Source organism: Gobius niger (genome assembly GCF_951799975.1).
Source record: "Gobius niger genome assembly, chromosome: 8".
Lineage (NCBI taxonomy): Eukaryota > Metazoa > Chordata > Actinopteri > Gobiiformes > Gobiidae > Gobius > Gobius niger.
Window position 1 is genome coordinate 9,890,880 of NC_136859.1, and position 25,310 is coordinate 9,916,189.

At 42.8% G+C, this 25,310-nt stretch overlaps 2 protein-coding genes and 1 long non-coding RNA gene across 10 annotated transcripts in view; all 3 read right to left on the reverse strand.

The window, feature by feature from the left end:
- Nucleotides 1-25,310, reverse strand: part of dedd1 (death effector domain-containing 1) — a 516,989-nt gene that overhangs the window by 431,761 nt on the left and 59,918 nt on the right. The gene's annotated exons all lie outside the window — the stretch shown is intronic.
- Nucleotides 1-25,310, reverse strand: part of pou2f2b (POU class 2 homeobox 2b) — a 126,302-nt gene that overhangs the window by 56,615 nt on the left and 44,377 nt on the right. For 4 of the 8 annotated variants that reach the window (XM_079561319.1, XM_079561323.1, XM_079561315.1 and 1 more), the window contains exon 1: nt 12,614-13,959. The exons of 1 other annotated variant lie outside the window; for it this stretch is intronic. In XM_079561319.1, the coding sequence (XP_079417445.1) occupies nt 12,614-12,713 (100 nt within the window). In that variant the 5' untranslated portion in view covers nt 12,714-13,959. Of the gene's footprint in view, nt 1-12,613; nt 13,961-25,310 lie in introns of those variants that run through there. 3 more of the 8 variants (XM_079561317.1, XM_079561316.1, XM_079561322.1) reach the window with 2 other exon arrangements.
- LOC306966444 lies at nt 20,729-21,224 on the reverse strand. Its single transcript, XR_013793105.1, has 2 exons — nt 20,983-21,224; nt 20,729-20,947 (listed from the first exon to the last, which is right to left on the reverse strand). It is a non-coding gene; the product is annotated as an uncharacterized lncRNA (long non-coding RNA).

A 25,310-nucleotide genomic window follows, 5' to 3' on the forward strand; every position in this document is an offset into this window, starting at 1 on the left:
TGAAGGAAAGAACACAGAACAAATTGCTAATGATTATGGCGTGCATAGAGAAAGGCAGAGAGACAGATAGAGAGAGAGGACATCCAAGGCCAACAGCCATGGCGACTTAACCAGCCTGTAGAGGGGGGGAACCAGGGAGGATGAAAAGAGGAGGGAGGGTGAGGGTCTTGCTCGACAAAATGGACAGAACACACAGAAAGAGACAGAGGGATAGAGAGAGAGAGAGAGAGAGAGAGAGAGAGAGAGAGAGAGAGAGAAAGAGAGAGGTCACTTAGTCAGGCCTATGTGCGCCCCCTCCTCCCATGTCCTTCTTTACAGGCACACAAAGGAGCGAGGGCAGCGGGACGTGTTCAGAGGGAGAGGGAGGGAGTGGGGTCACGCCTACAGACAACCCCCCTACAGTGAGGGCCAGTGTGCTGGGACCACCAAAATATGATTTCAGAGGATAAATGGGGTTTCAGCATAAAGACGGCATTCAAAAGAATCAAGAGTAAAGGATCTGTTTTTGGTAGTTTCGTTACGGTGCCTCACATTAAAAGACACAAAAATGCTATATATCATATTTTATACCTTCACCAAACTTGCTCAGGTCTTCCCTTTGCAAATAAGCATTATAGTCCAGTTCAGTATGTTTAGATTTCCACTGTGGTGGGATTTTCGTATGAAAACTATATATTTTTTGGAAACCTTATGGTGTAAGCAATGAGATTTTGCCCATTTTGCACACTGATTTGTTTTTCCATTTTGCCCTTGTCATTTGGTAAAATAATCAAATTTTTCCATTAGAGTAAATGGGGAGTTCTATCGCTATGGTAACTCCATGAAAAATATGACAATGGTTTCATTGACTTTTTTGATTGGAAGGACCAAATGGACATTTCTGCCAAATTTTTTCTTTTTTTACCAGAGCAACATTGTTTTTCTGATTGCTTATTTAATAAAGCTTCCAAAAATGTATACTTTTGATACTCTCCACAAAAATCTATCAAAATTAAATGAAGACACTAATACAGACTATTAGTTCACTGTTCAAACCTCTACCTTTTCCTTATAGCAGCAGGGACAGACCTGCGCCCTCTGCTGGTGTTTTGTACAACTACACGTAACACCATCTAAAATCCTTGGGGTATTTTCAAGACATGTTATACAAAAACATCAAGGCCAAGGTGTCCAAAAGCAGCTTCAAAGGACTGATAGTGCATGATGTGGATTTAAAAATTAACTTTCTATTCCTCACAAAGGCTTGAACAGACGGATGGAGAATAAACTAGGGATCCGAAGGAATAGACTCAGAGACTTCTTTGCAGGGTTTGCTCACAACAACAACAACCACTGTGCAAATTTTATGTTTTCCAATCTGAAATTACTGTTAACATGGCATGCATTTAATTTAAGACGCTATTACCTAGAACACACCCGAGAGCACAGGCAGGTGTGTGCTTAGCTGAAAACCAATAACAGCTGCACCACAGCGGACTCCTTTTAGTCATTCCTCGAGTAATTTTTAATATTGTGGAACTGGCTTTTTTCTTCTTTTTTTTTTTTGTTCCGTGTGCCGTGAGATGAGAGAGAGATTGGCTATGGGAATGAAAGGCAGAGGAGGTGGTGCAGTACAACAGATTAATTTCAGAACAGAGCGCTCCTGCCGGGGAGAGCTACGGAGAGCCGGAAGGATGGAGCGGATCACGGGAGGCAAAGCGCTCGCAGAGAAAGAGAGAAGAGGAGAGATTAAACATACTATTCAGCAGCCCCCGTCTCAAAGGAGCGACAGGCTGTTGTGTGTCTGACAACATGCTTCCATCTCAGCGGCGTGTGATGTGAAGGAGGGGTACGTGGGCGACCGGGCTGAACGATTTGGGGAAACATATCCAAATGATGTACTACCTAAACATGTCCAGGAGCATAAACTGAGAAAAGACTGAAATACGAACTGTTTAAGTCACGTGGTTTTAATATTTGTAGATCTGGATCTGGATTCTATTGCCAGACTATACTTTTGAAAGCCAGGCTTCACTTGTTAGGCTCTTCCATTCAGGGATGGTATGTGGAGTAAGAGACTTTGTATTGGGCGGTCTGAACTACAGGGTTTACTGAAAGATTCAATTGAGACTGTGTAAGCCACTATATCACGAAAGGATTCCCGGCACATTCTACAAATGAAGTATATGATGTTCAACAGTCCCACATACTTTAGGAGTCTGGAAAAAAAAAAATGCATGCAAAATTCCAATAGACTTCCCGTTAAAGTTTGAAAGAACGATGTAGCCGGTAATGTGATAACAGCAGACCATAACACAAGAAAAATACCAAATACTTGAATATATGTCAAAAAGCTTTTCTATCTCTATTGTTTTTCCAATCATTTAATCATTTTAAATCATTATAATGGATTCCAATCATTATTCTCATTCAAACAGTGTGTTTTATGGTCATGAGCTTCCATAAAGCTGGCTGCCGTTATTCTATTAACCTTGATTATTCTGTTTTTGAAAAGTCTATGAAGAAAATAAATTTACATCCTGATCAACAAGTTTTGAAGAGGGTGGGACTGATGAGCCAATTACGACATGATGCTTTGTTTCTACATTACATTAAGATTTGTAACTAATTTCCATAACATAATATCTATTCTATTGGAATAATCACACAATACTGTTGCAATATTTTAATCATAGCTTTGACTAAATGTGGAATAAAAAGTGCAGGCATTTAAATTAGAATAGAATAGAGTCACATTTCCATGGTTAAAAAACAGTGCAGCGTGGATTTCTTATGGGTTCCCCCGACCCAAAAAGAATACATTCAAAAAGAGACAGAAAAAAACTGTTTTTAATTCAATTTTCTTTTCCTTTTGAATCGGCTTTGTGCAGCTTTAAGCCTGGTGTCTCCGAGAACATATTTGACTTATTTCCCAAACAACATTTTCGATATTATCTTCTTGACAATATATCACCCACCTACACTGAAGGACAGCGGAGGTTAATGGGAGGCCTTCATTACCATAAATCTTATCAGCTAAATGAATTGGAGAGAGGGACCCTGATTTAGGCGCGCGCTCTGGAGGGGGACAAACCCAATCAGACCTCCGGGTTTTATGGCGGATTTTTATTATCTAAATGTACTACTGGCACATGAGAGGCGAGCCCGAGGTGACAGGCGCCGACAATCAACTACGGAGAGACAGCGCCATTGTCGGGCTGTTTACGAGAGAGGAGCCTTTCATAGAATAGACTCTCCGGGTCATGTGCGCTGAGCAATAAATGGAAGAGCAAAATAAACAGATCCTTCTGTCAAATACGGCGGTTTTGTATTTTACTTCACTTGAATAGTCAATGGAGAATAGCCAATGGAGGACCTTTGTGGGGGAGAAAATGTATCAATTCAGGCGAGAAGACGATAGTAGAGCTGATGAAACCGATTATTTTTTCTTTTGTCCAAATTGTTGATTTTTGGCATGAATGTTGCCTTGAACCTTGTGTTTCAGAAACGTATTGGGACCAGTGTGTTTATCCTAGAGGCAAATAGAAGAGACCAGTAAAATTATATGTTTGACAAATTGGATTTTTTACCGGTCAACCGGCATTTCTGAAAGGGTTCGACCCATAGAGAATTCCTGCCAAGCTTGGAGCACAACATTTTGCCTGATTGGCCCCAAGTAGTACTTAAACTCGCATGTCGAAACCAAAAATGGGGTGGAGTGGGTGAAGTACTTTGCCCAGCGGCACAAGGACGGTGCTGAAGTGGGATTTGAACCACGCACCTTTCTGCAAATGCGTCGCTCTCACCCCAACCTCTATGAAATTGTCTACACATTACAGCCATTGTAGATTGTTTGTGTAAGCTCTCTGCCATACAGAAGTCCTCCATGGTTCTCAGTTCATCATCTGTACTGGGATATTTTTGGGTTGAGGACGTATACTGTATCGCTTCTCAGCTCCCGAGGCCTCATCAACAACTATATCTTAGCAGCAGCCTGGATCTACACTGAATCTATAGGGAGAGGTTCACCTTGTTACGGGTTGAGATTAGCTTTCAGAATAAATGGGTGAAACCTATATAAAGGTAACCTAATATTAGATTCAGTCTAAATCCAGCCTGCGGCTAAAAATGTCCGCTGCCAATGAAGCCTCATGAGGTGAGACGCGAAATGTCTTCAACACTAAAGCAACCCTTAGTGAGAAGCTCTGTCTACCAGGCTGTAGCAGCACTTGCAAAGGAAGAAGTTCTCGACATATCCTCAGCGGTACGTAAATAGAAATTTCATGAAAACTGGTCTCCATTTCATCACACTCGTTTAGGCTAATTATCAAGTTACACTGTACAACTTCAGAGTACAACTTCCTACTTCAAAGGAAACCCACAAATGTACCCACCACGCTGCTCAATGAATAACCACAATCGGCCAATCAAATGTCCAATACCGTCGGTGGGGGGTTGTTTGTACTACCTGATAGAAGTGATTGGCGGCATGTCGCGAGGCCCTCCAGTCCTGATCACCGCGCTGACCGTATGGAACCCCCCCCCCCCCCCCCCCCCCACGCACACAAGGAGAGGTCAAGTGCTCTCTGTGCGCGGTATTGAAGGGGCTGGAGCAACAAACCCACGGGAGACTGTGCAAATCATCAATAGCCCCGACTGCGGTCAGGTGCTTTGTATGTGTTTATGTGTTGATTAAGCGTCCTCAAATCTAGCGATCTTCGCCGCATGTGTTCTCCATGGTTTTCGGACAAGGCTGATGAAGTGGGGAATGCTCAGCCGCTCTCTGATTATCACAAATGCTGGGCTGGATTGCAGCGGATGCACTGACGGAAAGCACAGGATTATTCCAGTGGTAGAAGGACAGGGATGGCTACAAAACGTGGAATATTTTAATTAAAGCAGGAAGTATAATTTTTTCACTTTGGAACTTAGACGGTGTGAGAATAAAACTAAGAATTGAGGCAAGGGGGAAAAATACACTTTTTGGCATGTATTATCAAAAGTGTTCCATCTTCCTGAGGCCAGCACAATCCAAGCATTCACCAAATTATGGCCGTCCATCCATTGCCAAGCTGAACTACGCTCTTCTCAGTGGACAGTTTAAGACTAGCTTTGACTCAACAATGATCTGGATGGGGCCCGTTTGACCGGCTCATCTGACTGAAGGACTGCTTCATCCACCATGACAGTAAGGAAGCTGAACTCTCCCCTTTCCTGCCACCTGTTGTGTGCTAGTATTTGATATTGCTTTGCATTATTTATAGTGTTTTTGTATCAACGATTTGAGAGGAACTCTATTTCAATTCCCTGGTGATTGAACTTACAACAAGCTAACGGAACATAATTTATTTTAGAACATATTTCAAAGAACTTGTCACTAACCCTCATTGTACCGCCTGAAACCCTCTGAGTCGAGTGCCACCGTGGTTGGCCACCCAAATTCCCCCCTGACACAATCCCCAACTTTCCGACAAACTTCCGGTTGAAACCAATTAGAAACACCATAAACATTAGCGCTTTCTCACGAGCCGAATGGCGGTAATGCAAATGCCTGGCCTTTAAAATGAATAGATTTGCTTAATGGTAGTTGCGTCCCGCGGCGGTGGTGTCTGTCATTTGCGGGCCGTGCATATTTAATGGTGTTTGTGAGAAGGTCATTGTTCGGCGCACGAGCCGCGGCGAGAGTGCGGATAGGGCTTTTTAATACGCTAATGGCTCATAAGGATGTATTGTATAAGTGTGTCCCGGCTCCCTGGAGAAACTCAATGCCACTCAGTGCTGCTAATGAGCTGAGGGAGAGCGTCGCTATTAACAGAACATTAGCGAACGCGTCACACTCACAGACAGACTCGGTAAACAGCTCATGCAATTAAAAGGGAAAGTACAGGAAAGTCTGTCCGTACAGAATTTCTTTGGACAACCAGCAACATTTTGTACAACTTCCCTTTATTATTTACGCTTTCAGTCTATGACAATGAATGGTACAGTTTGAGAATAGTTGAGATGTAAAGGGACAACCTTGGTACGTACCCCTGTCACTTTTAATGATGAGTAATGCGTAAAAGACAGCAGAAGGTTTTTCTGCTCATCTTTGCTTTTGGGTTTTCATACAGTTTCATACAGTCGTCCCTGCAATGATATTCTCTTAAAACCAACTTACCAGCTCAGACGCACATTGATTTCTCTAGGTTACTTCATACTTAATACTTAATAAAACCTTCAAGTAGCACATGATGAAGGAGGCTAAAGCCAGGTGTTGCTGAAGCACTTCCATTGTTGTATCTGAATTGAGCTCATTTTAAAGCTGCCATAAATGTTTGTAGTTTTATTAATGCACAGTTCTTACCCATTCTCACAAGCTATTCTACCGTTACTGGAGCCAAATCCGTCATGTGCTGCTGCATTCACAGATATGAACATCACTGCCGCAGCTCCTCTGGGTGCCGTCACACTGTCGAGCTGCATGAGTGGCACTGACATGGGCCTAATATATAAACGTAAATAGCCCATTAGCTGCAATAGTCCTGTGCAGTCGACCCACCGCTGCATTCAAAGCCTGTGGTCGGCTCGTATGCGGCAATCTAATTCCACCGGTACACGGAGGAGAGCGAGTGCAGCGCTGTGACAGAGAGCACGCAGCAGTGGGAGGGGAACGAGGCCACAGAGAAGGAGAGAGGTAGCTTAATGCAATAAAGCATGTAGTATTGACATCTTTCTCGTGTCTATTGATTCCCCATTATGTTGCTAACAAACCCAGGTTGACATTTTGTCATTTGCAATCATGTTAACACCGCGACTGGCGCACTCCCCTCCACAAACCAATCTATACCCAGACACACTAGTTTGCGCCCGTGCGCTCACAGACTTCAGTTATTCTTACCCAGAGTGAGGGAAAGGCCATGCATATGTATTGTAGCGGTGCACACCGGGAAACGGAAGCACATAAACATGCCTGATAGTGGCTAAAGGGCACAGAACCATAGGATGATTAATGATAGGGACTGATGTTTTCCTAAGGGCTGGCTTTAAACCCAAGGGTGTCTACCTGCAGTGTATTTGGGTCACTGCAATTTAAAAATGATGACGCGCCTTTGTATTAGGTTAAATATAGTGTGTTACCAGCTAGATTTCTTCCTTTTCCTATTGGGCTTTCCCTTTCCACATCAACCTGCCCCGTATGTTGGTTTGGCATAACATTTAGGTTGGACGCCCTTCCTGATACAAATGTCTTTTACACCAGGCTTTGGAAGTACAAGTGTGATCCTTATTTTGCAATGGTTACAGATTATAAAACACTTTGACTTTGAAACACACCAACTGCATATCCAACCAAAGAAAATTACAGGCCGACGCACTTGTGCTGCACGAATCAACGGATCGCGACTCGAAATCGCGATCCGGGTTTTCCAAACACTTCCAAGCAGCCCTTAAGTCTCGCAACATGGTCATGATCCAACTGGGTTTCATAGAAAAGAAGGTTTAGCAAACACCAATCCAAACTGTATTTTGTGTGAGAAATGAACACGTCAGATTGGCAATACACGATCGGGAAAAGCGTTGAAAACGGTTCCAAACCTCTGCTAATTTCAATCGATGCGAGAGCAGACAGGACAAAGCCAAAACACAATAAAAAGAATTCCACCTTCGAAAGCGTGTGCAAGTAACCATAGTGAGAATGGCTCAAGCTGGACAGCGTTAGCCCCTATATGGTCTGAGCCGCTGCTTAATGGCCTGTGACAGAAAGGTGCATAGCCGAGATGGACTGTATTTAGACACAGAGAGAGAGGAGCAGGTTTCCTTGATGCCTTGTCATAGCCCATCATATCAAATCACACCCAAGCCTCGCGATGCGGTTCCCTCTTCTATGTCCTATTAAACTTTTATACGGCGTTTAAACGCTGAGCGGAACCGCGTTTACCGCACAGACGGATCAAGTGGCGGCGACTCCGACCCTCCACATTAAAAATAGAACAAAAAAAATACTGCGTTTTGAACTGCTGTTTTATTGTGGAAAAACACAGCCACATTTCGCCGCGTGTCGACTTGATACCGATGTGTTGCCCCCTCCCCAAAGGAGACGGCTAGTGCTCCAGGCCTGTTGTTACATGAAAGAGAATGGAAGCACGAGGGGGCAGAGGGAGGTCGTGCGGGGCTGAAACCTATGACCTCGGCATTCAAAAGAGTCAAGGAGACGCAACACTTTGGAGAGGCGAGTTAGCTTAACAAATCGAGTCGAGAGCCACCGAACTTCGGAGGGTGAGATGTTGGCGCTCGGGGGCCTGAGCTAAGCGGTCTCAGAAGGGAGATTTTCAAAGAATAGAGAAGAAAGCGTTATTTATGGGCTGCCAAAGTGATACAGTATTGTGTGCTTTTTTTGAGGGATAGATTCCATACAAGGCCTTTTTTTGTGTAATAGAAGCATAAAAAAGATCATTTTTGGACAGTTAGTTCAATGAATTGGTTCTGACCAAAGTGTTCTTGCTCATGTAACTGGGAAATAAAAAAGAGGTATTCAGCATAGCCATTTTCCGCTTTGAAAATTTGCCGCACACAGCCAACCTTGCAAAAACAGTTTATTTGGATAAAATCAACCAGAAACCTTCATAAGGCAAATTGAATACTGTATTTGAAAATCAAAGACAAACAGGTCTGAGAGACTGCGCTGGTCAGAATTCAATTTGACCTTTGAAAACGGAGACAGTTTCACGCTGTGTAATCACCAAACTTCAGTGAATACAGATTGGAGCGTTAAGCATTAGAAGAAGAAACCAAAGTGAAAAAAAATGCTCAAAACTGTGTGAATGACGCAAATCATTGTACCCAGGTTTTCTGACAATGGCACATGATGGTATTGGGTCGATAAACCTGGGATATTAGGGAGGGATGGGGAATTATAGACTGTAGAGCAATCCATGAATTTAAATGGAACCTTCTATACCAAATGAGCTTCATGCAATGCTACTTTCAGTGCACTAGAATGGGTTCCTCTGTGGGGCTTATCAATACAATGACGATTTTACTGGAGGAAAAAAAAACACAACAATGTTATTTTTTCAAGCCACGCTGCATAACATTTCACCCAACAAATACTATACAATCAAATACAAGCATTCATTTAATTGCAAGGTTTTTTGATAACATGATGAAGAAAAAAACAAAACGCCAAGTCTCAGACCTGACTCGTATAACTTTTCTGTGAGCGGGACATTAGGTTTAAATAGGTTTGGTGGTCCTCTTCCAAACCCTTCATTTTGATACTCTCACTGAACGGATGCTATGTTCCATGCATGTATTTTTCAAAATAAGATCCCGTCAATAGTAAGTCCGGCTGGATTGTGGCTAATGCTGCTTAAATCCTGACTGTGGTAGCTCTGCAACATCTAAAAGAAACTCTAATAATAATCACAGAAAAAGAAAAGGCAGCTACCCTGAGCCCAAGTATCAGTAACAACACTAAAAAATATGCTTTATACATATATAGATTGCAATGCTTTGTTATTATGTTTGTACACCGGCAAAATCATGAATAAAGCATCCACGTCCGCCCTATGCTTGTCCTGACCTTTCACCTTTCGGAGCCAACGCCTTTTAAATGTGAGAAGGACAGTGGTTTTGTGGTATCTTTTTCATCAACTATTAGAATACTTCCGTGCCTTGCTGTTATCCCTCCATCGGGGCGCTCGCACACGGGGGCAGGCTGTGCATGCGCGAGCCATCAGTTTACCCGCTTATTCAGATGCAGGACACTGGGACATAATGGCTCATCCGGAGTTTACGCTCACCTTTCAAAGCTCAAGTCGCGTTTTCCTCTCCCTCCTCGTTTTTCACCCTGTCATCGCCGCTCTCTCCCTTTCTCTCCCTCTCTCTCTCTCTATTTTTTTTTTTATCTCTTTCTGACATTCGCCATTTTTCACACAAACTCCTCCTCTCGAAGGTTGGCGGCGCTTCACCCTGTCCCCTACTCCTGTAACGCTCTCCGGTGAGTGCGCGTGCATCGGCGGAGATATGGCAGCTAACAGGTCCCCCCCCTCTCTTGCCACCATCAACCCACTCGCTGTCACACTCTGCTGACTGAGGAGAAGGGGGAAAGTTCAGGTGCGCAGCCATAGGGATGGGGCAACCTGGAATTCAATTTTAATGCGTTGGTGTGACTGCTATATACAGAACAAGAAGTGAAGAACGGAGGAGACGATGTTATTTACACCGATATAAGAAAAACGATGTTGAAAGTTGAAGGAAAAATATAATTTGGAACATTTTTGGAAAGTCCTGATCTCAGCGCAGCCAATGAAAATGAACCTCCAGTCATAATTTCTTAAAGCAGTGGTTCTCGATGCTGCAGCTTCAAGACACGCCTTCCACTCATCATGACAAGCCGCAACCCAAATAACAAAAAGTTTAAAGCAACCTGTTATGGCATAGTTTCCAGACAGACTTCTATCCGTACAAAGCTAAAGGCCGACAACCCAGTGAGACCCACATTTTGGTCCTGACTCCTGACCCACCAGTTGAAAACCACTGCCTCAGAGCTTTGATCTCTGTTACAACATCGGACTTCAATGCCAGAAATGAGTTGGGCTTTCCTTCGACAATCAATAGGTAATCCTGCACGCCAAGGCCGTTTCCTTCTCAAGAACTGTGAATCTACAAACAAACCTACACTGCTTTGATGTCACAGCAGTAAAACACAAATGCAAAGGTGTCCAAGTGTGTTTTGAAACTCACACTGTATCATGCATAAGTTGCCTTTATGTAAAAGTCACTATTATCAATACATTTCTGCCAAACACAAATGCAACATCCAACACATCGCCCCATTCCACTTATGGTCTTGACCGGTGTAAACTTGTTGGTAAAATCGATTTTGTCAATTACTTGAAAATAATATAATGGCATGTTTACGTTTTACATGAAAAGCAGATACAAATTTAAAGAGGCATTATGCAACTTTTTAAGCGAGCAAAAAAGTTTATATGTGTGCGTATTTGACCTTGTAGTGACCCAGCGGTTGTATGAGTGGTCAGCATGACGCCTTTACTTTCCATCACAGTTACTCCAGGGTCAATTGTTTTGAGAGTTTCTGGTAAGTTTTCACTGCTCACCAGAAAACCTACAAAACAATTGATCCTGGAGCGCTGCAGAGACCGCTGTGATGGAAAGTAAAGGCGCCATGCGGACCACTCATACAGCCGCGTGGTCACTACAAGGTCAAAACCACACAACTCTCAACTTTTTTTCCACATAAAAAGTTGCATAACGCAGCTTTAAAATTCAATAACCCAGTAATGTTCAACAAAAAAACAGATCGAGGGGGGAAGCATGTGCCATTGCTTTGAACTGACTTTTCGCACTATTGATGTCTTCACTGAAGAAGCTGGAGACTGGCACGTTTCACAGTTGGGTCTGGACCTGGCGGGGTGCACTGTCCCTTTAAGAAACTGTCCACCGGCAAAGGTGCACACAGCAGCTACATTTACGCACAATTACGCACGAAGACGCAAGTAACTCCGCGTTATGCTCATGCCCGGGTGAATAACTTTAACACGGCCCCCAAATAGGTGTAAGGACATCCCCATCCCTCTGTGCATATAGGCAAACCGGTGCAGAACAGCTGTTGCTTGGTTTAGCCTTTCTAAGGAATAAAAAAAAAAACAGTTGACGCTTTGGGCACAGCGACAGTCGGCAGCACGCTGTAGCCACCATGCGTCTTTTATTCCGCTTGAGCGCAGATGAAACACAGACGGCGCCCCATGCCTGAGCCTCGCAGCCAGCCGGTACCATGCCCCTCCTCCTCCTCCGCATCCATCCACACAACACTACCCCGCTTCTCCACAAAACCAAGCCGAGCATCAACCGGGGGGTACTATATCTGTACGCGCGCGGGGGTCCCGGAAAAAGCTGACATCTCTGGGAAGTCCTGGTCGAGACGCAGCCCAAACACACAGTTCTATCAATCAAGCTCAAGCACACACACACAAAAAACGCCGACCGCGGAGCGCATCCAAATGCCACGGTTGAAACACAGACACGAAACGACATCGCTTCGAAGTGAATTAACAACGCTTTCCCCGATTTCCACTCCTCCGCCAGTGCGCCAATACTCTCCTGCTTAGGTCTCCCCCTCTCCTCTGCTTCTACCGGCCCAGGAATCGATCTCCGCGAGATCGATAAGTTGGCATGAATATTCCCTGCCTGCCGAGAGTCTAGTTGGGGAGACGCGGAGGCTGAGGCTCAGGCGCAGGCAGCGGAGGAGAGGAGAAGGATGGAGCTCGTGGAGATAACCCCGTTTAAAAAAAAGGGACGTATTTAGGCGGAGAGGATCAAACCAAGCGCTCACGGGAGGAGTGGAGCTTTGGCACAATGTTTTTTTTAAAGGAGGGATGCGTATTTTTTGTTTTGTTTTTTGGGACATGCTCTTTGTGTTTTAGGAGCGCTCTCTAAAAGGTACCGACTGTGGCATAGGTGTGCGAGTGTGTGAGCGCGCTCTCGCCGAATTCGTCCCCTTCTTTTTTCGCAACGGGCTCCGAGCAAAGGCGGGGCGAGGTCCAGCTACAGGCTTGACCGACATGGAGGAGGTTTGTGGATGGGGGGGAGAGGAGAGGAGAGGAGAGGAGAGAGCAAACAGGATTCTTACCCGAGTTGGAGCGGAGAGCCAGGGGGGACTTGAGGCGCCAGGCGTTGAGGTCAGGGGCAGTTCTTTGAAACACGAACGGCACCGGCAGCGGAACAAACATGATCTTGGTCCTGCGTGTTGTTTTGCTTTGGCGAATAACGTGGCAGGACGAGCTCGGTCCTCTGGTCAGTCTTCTCGGCCCTTTCTTCTCGTGGTGGTGGTGGTAGTAGTAGTAGTTGTAGTAGTGGAGGTGGTGGTAGACAGCGTTGGGAGTGTTTTTGGTTTGGAGAGCTTAACATGAAGCCCAGCTGCGCACTTTTATTTACATGTGGATTCTAGTTTGCTATGTGCATAGACTCATACATACAAGTGCTGGTCCCTTCCCTTTGCAGCCAAGACAAACACACACAGACGGACAGGGAGGATAGGACTTTTTTTTTCTCGAGCTACAAGAAGAAAGTTACAAACGCAAGCCTTTGGTAAACTCTATTTTCTTTTCCTTGAGTAAACATAGAGGGCCACCTAAAGCTTCCTGACGGCGTGGAGGGGGGGGGGAAAAGGCAACAACAGTCCGCTGGAGTCTTCTGTAGCCGGTATTCGCTTTGGTATCGAGAGAGAGAACAGTGTCAAAGGCGCCGTTTTAAACACTCTTATTTGGATGCTCTATGTGGACTATATTTGGTTTACTATTGTATTTGGTCTCTAGCTGCACGCTCACTCCTCTCCTATTTTGCATGAAGGCTACAGAAGAAGACATGTACCATGCTGTACGGAGGCGCGTCGGGAGCGCATTGGCTTCATTTAAAACAAATATATTCTATGCAAAAAAAGGGGAACAAAATTAAAATTAAAAAAAGTCTTCCGAGACAAACGCACAACAACAACAACAGCAGCACAACACACCGCGCGCCCTGACGCTCCTCCTTCCCCGGCGCTCCTCCTGTCACAAGGCAGTAATTAAAACGCAATCAATCGATAAGACAAATAAATATATAAAGGAAGTATGGACAGCAAATACAAACGGTCGGCGCGTTTGATAGCGGTGCACTTGCCTATCTCCGTCCGGTCCGTCTGTGTGTCTTTTTTTTGTGTCTTTCTGTCTTTTCTGTTTTGTCCCCCTCATGCGAGCTCTCTCCCTCCTCTTTCTTTCTCTCTCTCTCTCTCTCGCTCTCTCTGTCTCTCTCTCTCTCTCTTTCTGTCTCTTTTAACGTGGGAACCCCCCAAAAGCAGCAGCGACTCTCGACCCGGCTCCCTCCAGGATTGTAGCGATCTGCCACTACGATGCTGGCCGCAACGCTGAGGCGAGAGAGAGCGCCCCGCTACTACGCGCACATTCAGCGCCCGCCCGCCCCCCCTCCTCCTCCTCCTCCTCCTCCTCCTCCATCCACCTCTCCACCCAACCTTCCCCTCCCTTCCTCTCCTCGCTATCCCCCCCCCAACCCCCCCTCGTTTTCACTACCGCTGCAAAAGGTATCCTGTATTGATTTGCTGGATCACCCCCCCCACCACCACCACCATCCACCACCGCTGCCTCTCTCTCTCTCTCTCCCCTAATAATAAGGAACCATAATGATGCCGATGATGATCAGCGCGCAGACGAAGGGATGTGGGGTGGGGGGGGACACGTGAAGTAGCATCCGTGGATACATCCACAACGAGGGGCGAGTGGGACGAGCGACGTGAGCGCGCAATTAAGTTAGCTCATCATCGCCCCGGCGTTGTTAATGGGCCCCTCCACACTGCGCACTCGAGCGTTAGGTTCTTCAGAAGCGGGGCAAGAGCGACCGCTGCTGTTCCCGTGCGCCGCGGACGGACGCAGATAGCGCACCCTCAAAGAAAGAGAGACATGCAAATACCTTTTTCTTTTTTTTTTTTCTTTTTTAGTTAGCAAGCTTATGTGGAGGGTCCCTTTAGATTCAAAGAGTTAGACTGTTTGGTTTGAATATGCAACCATATAAAAAAGACATTGCAAAAGGTTATAAATAATCAAGCGCACCGTATTCCATAGTGATGAGATGAGCCAATGATGAAAAAGAATATGCTCATACAGTAACTACAGCGTTTGCCTGTCTGTCATTTACAAAGAGGGGAAAACCATGGATATCAGGCTATTTGACTTGAACAGCTTCAGATCTCAAACTTTTCATACCAAGTACCACCTCATAACGGATCAAGATCAAGCTAGGATTAAACTGGATCAAAAAGGGTCTAAATGAGAACTACTTTGGACTAGATTATGTCAAAACAGGGTGTCTTAAAGCCGATGACTCTGACTGTGCCCTATGCATTTTAAAAAGTAATATATGTAATGTGCAAAGGGGAAACGATGTATTATTTGACTTGAAGAATCTTTTATCCATATGTTTAACAGGGTACTCAATTATACTTATTAAAAACCTACGTATTGAATAATAAATCAGTTAAAACTCATACACTTGACTGGATAGTTCATTGATCATAATATTCAAACAGAATTGTTTTGCTATTCATTCATTATTAGGTTTTTTTTTTCTGGCACATGGGCTTTAATGGACACTATGGTGCATCAGCCCCAGCATCCTGAAACTATTAGCTGCACAAAAGAAGATTGTTTTTAATTGTGCCTCTTCATTCAGTCCTTGAGTCTTTTATTTTGAGACCACATTGTTCTTCCCAGTGTCTGCTCTTCACCCCCTGCCCTGCCCTTGACCTCTGCGTTACACGATGACGGCTGCAGCTTTGGGAGACCACACGTGGTAGTTTGCTCTATTTCACGTTCTGCTTCTTTAGCGTAATATGAACAAAAGTCATGCGCACAGTTGACGTCTAAAGTGAGCGCATTACAGGCGGAAACTGACACGTCGGAGAAGGAAAAATTACTGACAGTCAGGATGTGATGATGGGGCCGGCGGCAGTTTTTCTATCCTGAAAGAGGTTGTCGGAATTCAGCGTCGAAGAGGTTAAGTAATGTAAAACAAGGGCAGTTACAATAGCACAACTAAAAACAATTGATCTTTTGAACGGTCAAAAGTCTTACAAATGGCATCCATAGTAAGAAAAACGGTGTCATTGTCTATAAACACTAGTTATTCATGAACTAATATTGAGCTGAAAAAGTATGTGAACCCTTTAGAATTTCACACATTTCTGCCAAAATTGGTCATAAAATGTGGTCTGATCTTTATCATAATCAAAAGAATGAGTAAACAATGTCTGCTTCAAATAAAACCACCCAAACATTTAGATTTTTCACATATTCATTGGCCATAACATGTAAACATTCACAGGACAGCGTGGAATGAGTAAGTGAACCCTTGGATTGAATAGCTGTCCGACCCTTCTTTGGCAGCAATAACTACGTTTCCTGTGCACAACGAGTCTTGGACCATTCCTCTTTACAAAACTGCTGCAGTTCAGCGAGATTCCTGGGTTCACTTACTTATTCCAAGCTGTCCTGTGAATGTTTACATGTTATGGCCTTACTATGATGGCATGTAATTGTTTGGGTGGTATTAGTTTAAGCAGACACTATTTACTCATGAGACCAATTTAGGCAGGAATGTAAGAAATTCCAAAGGGTTCACATACTTTTTCCTCCCACTGTATGAATGAATGTTAGTAAGCAAAGAGTTAATACTTAATACTGTAATTTTAAAAATTATTGATCAGGGATTATCCATCGCTGTAGAGAGTTTCAAATACTGTCAACTGGACTGGCACCAGTGAAAGGCCACCAATCCCAAATTTAGTGGCAATATGTTTTGTGAAGGCTCCATCTGAGCAAAGATGTTCGAATAACGTCAAGAACCCAGTCCAGATGACAGTGTTTGGAAAAGCTCTTATATGCTTTATTGGTAAGCCTTATTATGAAGTGTTACATCACCACATTCAACAACATGAAACCACTCTAGGAAATTCGGCACTGACATCCTCCGGTCACCCACCCATCTCCCTGCCTCCTCTACCCGCCTCGAGTTCACCTAACCTGGGCTTTTCTCCGCCGCCTCTCCCCGACTCCCACCCCCCCGCCTCGTCCCGCTCCTTCGCCGCCAACGCGCTGTCAATTACGAGCCCGCATCAGTCAGCGCCAGCCCCGCTTACACACCCGATTATTGTCGATATAGATTTTTAAATAGAAAAATCCATAGCTTAAACATCCTGGTCAATACGGGCAAATCGATAGGAATGAGCAGCCCCGGCGTATAGACTTCGAAAGCTGCCATCCCGGAGGACCACTTAAAGATTACTGATCAAGACCAATTTGGAATGTAAAAAAAAGGAGATATCAAATGGCGAGACGTGGTTTTTTCTCATGGACGCGAGGCTGTATGTGGAAGAAACAGTCCTCTGTTCGCAATTATGAAAAATGTCATCCCCTGCAGAGGGCTTTATTGTCCTATGGCCCCTACGCTTCACAAATGACAGATGACACGGGAGCGGAGGGGAGCAAGGAGAAAGAGGAGCAGAGAGGGGGAACGCTATAAAAAAGAATCTATATATCAAGTCAGAATATTGTACTTTAATTTTGCCTCTCCATGTCCTATAGGTGGAGATTTGTTTCTATTTTAAGGCTGTGCAACATATCTGAAAATGATTATGAAGTTTATTTGAATTCAATGGAGTAATGTACACTGTGTGGACATGGTTTAGTAAAATATCGTAAAATATTATTGTAATCGATACTCAAGTTACCAGATATCATGATAATTCCTCGTATCGTGTCATATCATAATTTTATGTAAATATACCTTATTTAAAGATAAAGGCTTTCAAGCAAATTATCAATGGAGATACGATTTGTTTTATGGCCAATTGACTTGACTTGCTAAGTTCAATATCAATACTCCTCTGACAGGCACTTTTGCTTTTAAAGGGAAAAAAAAGAAAAATCCGCCCACATTAAACCCAAGTCATCTCGACAGACAGTTTACGGAGAGTCAAGATGTCTCCAAACAATTCCGATTTGAACACGTTTTAAGTCATGTTGCTGATCGTCTTTTTTTTTTTTTTGCAGAGCAGCGACCGGTTGTCCCTCAAAGACCCCCTTTCTCTCCGCCGAAGGAATCGGCGCGCGCCCCCTCTCCCTCCCTCCCTCCCGCCCCCCCTCCCTCCTCCTCCTCTCCTCTGCCTGCCCACCGCACTCCTTCCAGACAAAAGCAATTATTTCTTGTAGAATGTAGTGTGGTTGTGCGCGTCTGTGGAAGGAGGGATGGAGAGAGAGAGGGAGGGAGGGAGGGAGGGATTGAAGGAGAGAGGGGAAAAAGATGGTGTTGGTGAGGTTGAGGTGATGCTAGCACCTATGAGGCATGCACCCCACTTGTGTCTGACCCCCCCCCACATACACACACACTTGTGCACGCAGGTTTTTTTTTTAGGGGCCTTTCTATCTCTCTCTCATTCCTTTTTTTTTTTTTTTTTTGTAAAACGGGTGCTAAGACAACTAAACACTCTCTTTGCACGCATGACACTTTGAGTTTACAACGGCCGGGCCCAAAAAAAAAGTTGAGGCCACAAGATAGACGGAAATGGAAGAATGAGTTTTGGATATTAAAGTGCATATGACACGTTTTCATTTCTAATTAGGACTCACTTTGATGAGAAAAGGTCTTTGTTGAGTATTGCCTTTGTTGCAAATCAGTGCAGTGGCAATTTTAAGTGGAACAGTTCTTTCTAGAACATCTGCGTCATAGAAAGTGGAAAAGTCACATATAAGTCTGACTCACTCATTTCTGATTGGTGTAACGCATGGATGCACGGCAACAGTTATGCAAATTTGACCTCTTCACTTCCTTTATTTATTTATTTATGGTTTATTTGGTAGGGACAGTGCAAGTTAATGAACAAGCCACACCGGATTGTAGCCTTAGGCTAATTTTCATCCGTCGTCCCCCATGCGCACTCTCAAACACACTCTCATACATCCTGGCCTATTGTACATGTTTTTAGTGGTAGGGGAAACCGGAGTACCCAGAGGAAACCTACGCAGACATGGGGAGAACATGCAAACTCCACACAGAAAGGCCCCGTCCTTGGTGGGAATCGAACCCGGACCTTCTAGCTGTGAAGCACAAGCACTAACCGCTGTGCTACCGTGCCGCCCAATTATTTGAGAATCAGTAATAAACAACACAAAATATGTCAGATTAAGGGAATGTTTTAGGTTATGGCCTCTAAAATATGGGTTTATAAAATACCGCTTTATGATCTAAATACAGTAAATGCAAAATGTTCACTTGAGCTTTCAGACTTTTCTCTGTGTTTATGAGATGGTGATTTTTCCTTTAATCTAACATTATACAGCGAACTGCTAGGCCTAACCTTAACTTTATCATAAAAATGAATATGTTTTTTAGGCTGATGATCATGGTGTTTAGTTATATTTCCTGTGTTGTTGTAACTTTGACTATGAAGTTGTTGATGCTGCAACAGTACAGGACGACACGACCTTCAGTATAATCCTATAGCTCAGTGATTCCCAACCTTTTTTTTTTGTATTGCCGACCCCTTGGATCTTTCATCTGCACTCCAAGTTCCCCCCATTCCTCAAGAGTGTTGAAAGTGATCAATTAAACCGACTATTTATCAACAAAAAGACAATGTTTTGTGTCCAAATTAAACTCATTAATAATGTGAAGAAAAAAAAAGGTTTTTCATTCAGACTTATTTTAGTATTCATATCCACCTTCTTTTTAAAAGCCACTAAATGCTTGTGTACCCCCAGTGGTCCCTGTACCCCTGGTTGGGAAACACAGCTATAGCTAATAGCAGCTTTTTACTGTGTTTTGAGTATTATACACAACAGCTCTGAGGAAGCTGTCTGGATGGGCAGCGAAACTGTCAGCTCTTTTTAAAAGTAAGTCCAGTTGTGTTGATTCACCCCTTTTGTTTGATTTGAGTATTATAGGAACATGTTTAAATAGAAGTGAGTCACGGTGCCCGGCAACTGCTTTCTTTAAATGGAAAATGTTTAGTCTTTATGTAACATGCACAACATCCACATGCACAACTATTCATGAGGTCTGTGACTATAGACAAGTGAAATGCCTTAAGATTTGTGTCTGTTTGTTTATAGGTGGAGGATGGTGTAAGAAAACGGGAACCTCTTCAAACACACTAGACGAGCTACTGAACACCCTGGAGACACTGTTTTATAATTTAAAGTCACACTGTGGAACTTACTTGAAGAAGATGCAGATTGTCCTGGTTAATCATCACTCTAGTCAAAGTTAACATTGCAAATAAATAGTTTTCGTAATTTGAAAATTTTAAGAATTGTTCTAAATAATAAATTTGCGACTTAGCACAAATAAATCACACCTGTACAGCACCATGACAGGAAAGAATCCTCTATCAGCCAAAACATACAGTGCATCTATCCAACACATTCCTCAAAAACAGCAGCTGTTCTGGAGTGTCATCACAAGACTGCTTTAAATAGGACGAAATATGCAGCAAACTTTATACAGGTGCTTGTCATATAATTATATCAAGTGCATTCACTTCTGTTATTCAACTTAAACTGTGAAAATAATATATGATACACTCACTACATGCAAAGTGAGATATTTGTTAGAATTTTGATTATTATGGCTCAGCTTGTAAAAAAAACCCACATTAAAAAGCTCATGAAATAAGAATATATTGAAAATGGCCTGTGAGCCATAATCATCCAAATTACAACAAACAAAGGCTTGACATATGTGACCTTTCAAGTAATGAGCCTATATAATAAATTAGTCTAGCATTTTAAGTTGAATGATAGAAATAAATGTACTTTTTCATGATATTCTAATTATATGACAGGCACCTGTATGTTGAAGAAATGAAGTCAAGTACTCAAGTACAGAGCCTCAAAATCTGAACAAAAGAGCAGCACTTTTGCAAAATATTCTCCAAATTCTCACAGAGACAATGCTTCTTTTTCTGTGATACTCAAAATACACATTTGGAAACTGACCTAATGTATTTGAAACTCATATTTTGAGACTGAACACGCCGGATTGTTCAACAAACAACTGAAACATGGTCATGATTTTGTATTTTCAAGTTTTCTTTTTTTTTACGCAATATTCAAGACAGATATCATCAGGGTTATGCAGAATTGTTCTTTATTTGCCCAAACTTTTTTTTTTCTTCATTTTATTCACTGAGCATCTATTTCACCAAACAAATCTGAAACCTTTTATATTTGCTTTAAGTAAGACGAGTGATTTCAAGCCATGTTTCCCGCAGCGGTATATGACAAATCTCCCCCTTCTCTTCTAGTGCCCACCGTCCCAGGTGACTGAGTGACCTCCACGGCCCTCCAGCGTGTTTCAGTTTGACCGGAGCCTGTGGGACCCCTGCAGCAAACGCCTCAGTCCCCCCCACCCCACCCTCCACACACCACCGCCACCATCTCCATCCCCCACCCCCCCCTCTCTCTCCGTCTCCAGGGAGTACCCGCGGAGAGGCAGCACTCCCCCGGGGGGCGCTCCAGCCAATAACCCCTGCTGCCAAGCTCTGGTCAGCGGCCACACAGTCCTGATTGTCCACCTCCCGCCCGATCAAGCCTCCAAATCCACACTGAGATAGAGAGGCCAGAGCGCTGTTTTCTGCCCTGTATCTCCCTCTGCTCGGCTGAGAAATGCCTCTCTAAAACTATGTCTCTCGTTCTCTTTTAACAGAGAGAACCACAGTAATAGATGTGTTATTGAATCCTGGCTGCACTCTGACAAATCCGTGGATTAGAAACTGGAATAGTCAAAAGAGAGTTAGATGAGCTCATTGGGAGTGTGCCGTGATATGATGGATTTTTCATTGAAAGGGATAAAGTTCATATTATTTATATCACAAGAACAAAACTTGAAGCGTTTTAAAGCCAAAACAAAATAAAAGTTTCTCTGGTTTGACATTTTTGTGACATTTATTATTAATCCTTGGGCACAGGAAGTGACAAAGGAAAAGGGTATACAATTTTGAGCTTGAGCTTTCGAACAGAAACAAACCCTTTATTTTCAATCTAAACTACCCCTCATTAAATTATACAATTATGATTATTACACAGCTTAGATTACAGCACACATTCACTGTGGTTTCAATAAGCTTCTACATTGTCAAAAGATCCAGTGTTGCGTTAATTTCTCACCAAGATCTTGTATTGATGATGTGAGAGTGTGACCACTGTGCAAAGCCTTCTACAGCACATCCCAAAGATTCTCAATGGGGTTAAGATCTGGCCTCTGGTGGCCGATCCATGTGTGAAAATGATGCGTCATGCTGCCTGAACCGATGAATCATGGAATTGTCATCTTGGAATATAATAAATAAATATAATAAAACCTTTTCACCGACAACGTCACAAAGCACTTTACAAGGGAGAGTTTTTTCTTTCGTTTCATACACAATTTCCATCAAGCGAGTTCCAGACAATTTCTCATTGTTTATTTTACTGGTTTTCTTTTTGTATTTTAGGTACAGTGTTTCCAAATATTATAAATAGAAAACCATCATATTCATGTTTGTTCAAATCAAATGTCCCACTCTTGACCCCCACCTGAACCCAGCACATTTTCTCCAGTTTGGTTTTACCCAAATCTAAAAGCGTCTTGAAAAAAACAAAAACAAAAATGAGTCGAGGATAAAAACGCAACAAAAAAGCAACCAAAGAATAACTGGAAAGTGACAGAAATGTGTGGCCATAAAGCAACAAAAACGCCACAAAAAGCAACAAAAAAGAATGAAAAGAAATGTCAAAAATGGTTGCGACGACGCGGCAAAAACACGAGGAAAAGGATCCATTTGGATCAATTTTGTAGGTCTTAGCTTTCAAATGAGGCATTGCAGTGGCCTGTAAATGTATGATGCGCTCGGTTAAAGTGACAGTCTGTAAGTTTGCTTCTCTCGTGTGGCCCTTAATTTTACACCCTTTCCAGACCCTAATGACAAAAAAATTTACACTCCAAAAAAGAGCCTTAAAAAAAACCATACGTTCATATTTTTTTCTGCTTCTTTTTGCAAAAATCTTCAGTGGCTTTTGGGTCATTTTGATAGGCCGCGGGCTCCAGTGGCTTTCAAAATGACCGTTAACCAGAAAGCCAATCCTAAGTAGTTTGCAAAATGAGAGAGAGCAGGAACAGAATTTTCAAAAAGTAAATGACTAGGATCCCTCTCCCTCCCCTCCTGATTGGCCGGCCCACAAGAAAGCTCGTCTCATTGGTCAAAGTGGTATCCCAGTGATTCTAGATATTGTTTATTTATTGTTTATTGAAAGGATCCCCATTAGCGCAGTCATGCTGTCGCTATTCTTCCTGGGGTCCCAAAATATATATATAGTGTTTGCTGAAATCAGTAAAGGAAGGAATTTAGAAAAGATCTTCTTATATAATATTACTTAAGTTCCATTAAGCGGTCAATTATACACAATCTATTGATCAATTGATAAAAAATGTAAACTTACAGACTATCACTTTAAGGCTTGTGGTAAACTTGTGGTTAAACAAAGAGTTGTGACCTGTTTGTGAAACAGTCTTTCAAAAGTCGCCTGGATTTGTTGTGTAAGTATAACATTTTACACAGTGACAACCTACGGCGTTAAAGCGATAACTTGTCGGGTCTGAAAAGAACTTGAGAAAAGCATCTTAGAAACACCCCTCAGACTGTACCATATGATTTACAATGGGCGGTCATGCTGAATACTGCATACGCGCTCGGCCATTTACCCACTTCTACGGCATAATGGCGGCGACACACAAATGTATTCATAGACGGCAATTTTCACAATTTCTCACCAATGTGTTGCCATGTCATGTAGCGAGTCACAGCGGGGCATGAAATATTTATCCAATCAGAGCAGCCCCAGCCTCCTTTAGGCTACACATTAGTCATAACAGTGCACTCGCATTAGCCTATACGCTTTATGGCACTCCCGGTAATTGCTTGTTATTCATTCTGTGATTGATACGACTGTTGAAAACATACAGGACCCCATGAATATTAAACTCAAGGATTTTCTCATGAATGATGGCGGGGAATATAAGGGATATAAGGACGTGAATGGCCATGTAAGGAGGCCGTGTTATTGAGGTTAAAGCTTCAGACTACGTGCAATCAATCATCAATACCTCATTCACTGTAAAGGTATGATAAACCGCCAGATAAATACACTTTTTAAACTTCTTTTGTACATCTTAACCTCGGGATTTCTCAGTAACCACTTACGGGGGGCCAGAAACAACCCCATTTTCTCCAGATTGGCTTTAAAAAAAGGCGTCAAAATAGAGACGAAAACGTGCTGGAAAAGCGACAATAACACGGGGGGAAAAAGCAAGACGAAAAAGTGATAAAAACACAACAAAAAAGTTTTTAAAAATGATGAAAAGTAGAATGGAAATGCAACAAAAGAGCGACAAATGACTTGATATCAGTTTAGAGTCTTGCAGGGCATAGGTTTTAAATGAGGCGTAACACCATGGCCTATAGCAGGGGTCTCCAACAGGCAAATCTGGCCCGTGAGATGATTTAATCCGGACCCTGACTTGTAGAGCACACATTCCAGAGTATGTAAAAAAAAAGGCTCTAACCCATTCCTGTGCGGAAATATGGATTTTTAAATAAATAATCAGAATGCTCACTCCAGCCACTAGGGGGCAGCTTCAATAAAGAAAGGAATTCCACACATGTCCAGCAGAGGGCACTGACATAAGATCAGGATATAAACAACACATTATAATCACGTGGTAAATGGACAGTATGCCCCTGTGCGGCTGTGTAGCAGAACTTTGTGACAAAGGCTTTGTTGCGTTTTTTTTTTTTTTTTTAATAACTGAACTAGACACTCTAATAAACCTTATGTGTGATTTTGTTGGCTCAGTGATGAACAGAAGTGAAATAAACGACGATCCATTCTTGTAAAAAGTCAAGATCTGAACATTTCATGAATATTATCGCATTTCTTTTTAACAAAAAGAAAAAGAAAAAAATATTTTCTTTGGGAATAAGACTGATTTTAACGTAATATGTAGGACAATGTCTTAAAATTCATAAGAGCCAGGTTGAGAAAAGGTTTATAGAATTCATTTATTTATTTTTGGGGGGTATACTGTATTAAACTATGTAAACTAACACATACCATTCAAGCCTCACCATGACTTTAGAATAGATTAACCACCACTAACCAATGCACTGACTGAAAAGGGGAAATAGCATCACTGTCCTCAATGACAGACAGGACGGTAATATGTATTTGCTGCTATTTCGTTGTTGTTTTATATGTTGAGGCAATAACAGTATATTTTTTGTGTTGTTATTTTTTTGGACAACCCCCAAACTGCTATTGGCCCGGACAGCTAGGCAAGTGTAATGACCCATTTAACCCAATATGGGCCTTGGGTCAAAAAGCTTGCCCGTACCTGTCCTGGAGTGTGACAAAAAAATAAATAAATCTATAAATCTATGGAGTAAAGTTGGTTCGTAAAATGAAACACCTTACTGGGTGGATTTCTTTCGACCAACCGGCCAGCCTACTTTAGTACAGTACTCTTTTATGTCACATCATGTCCCCAAAGATAAACAATAAACCTCTGCAAGCGCTTCATTTTATTACTTCACAAAATGTTATTACTTGGTCAATTATTAGCTCCAATACAAGTACAAGTCGCTCCTTCAAATACTGAGGCAATTGCTTTGAAAATACAATACGTAGTCGAAGTTTATTTAAGCAATTTACCGTACGTTCTTGATTTCAAAAGGTAGTTCAAAA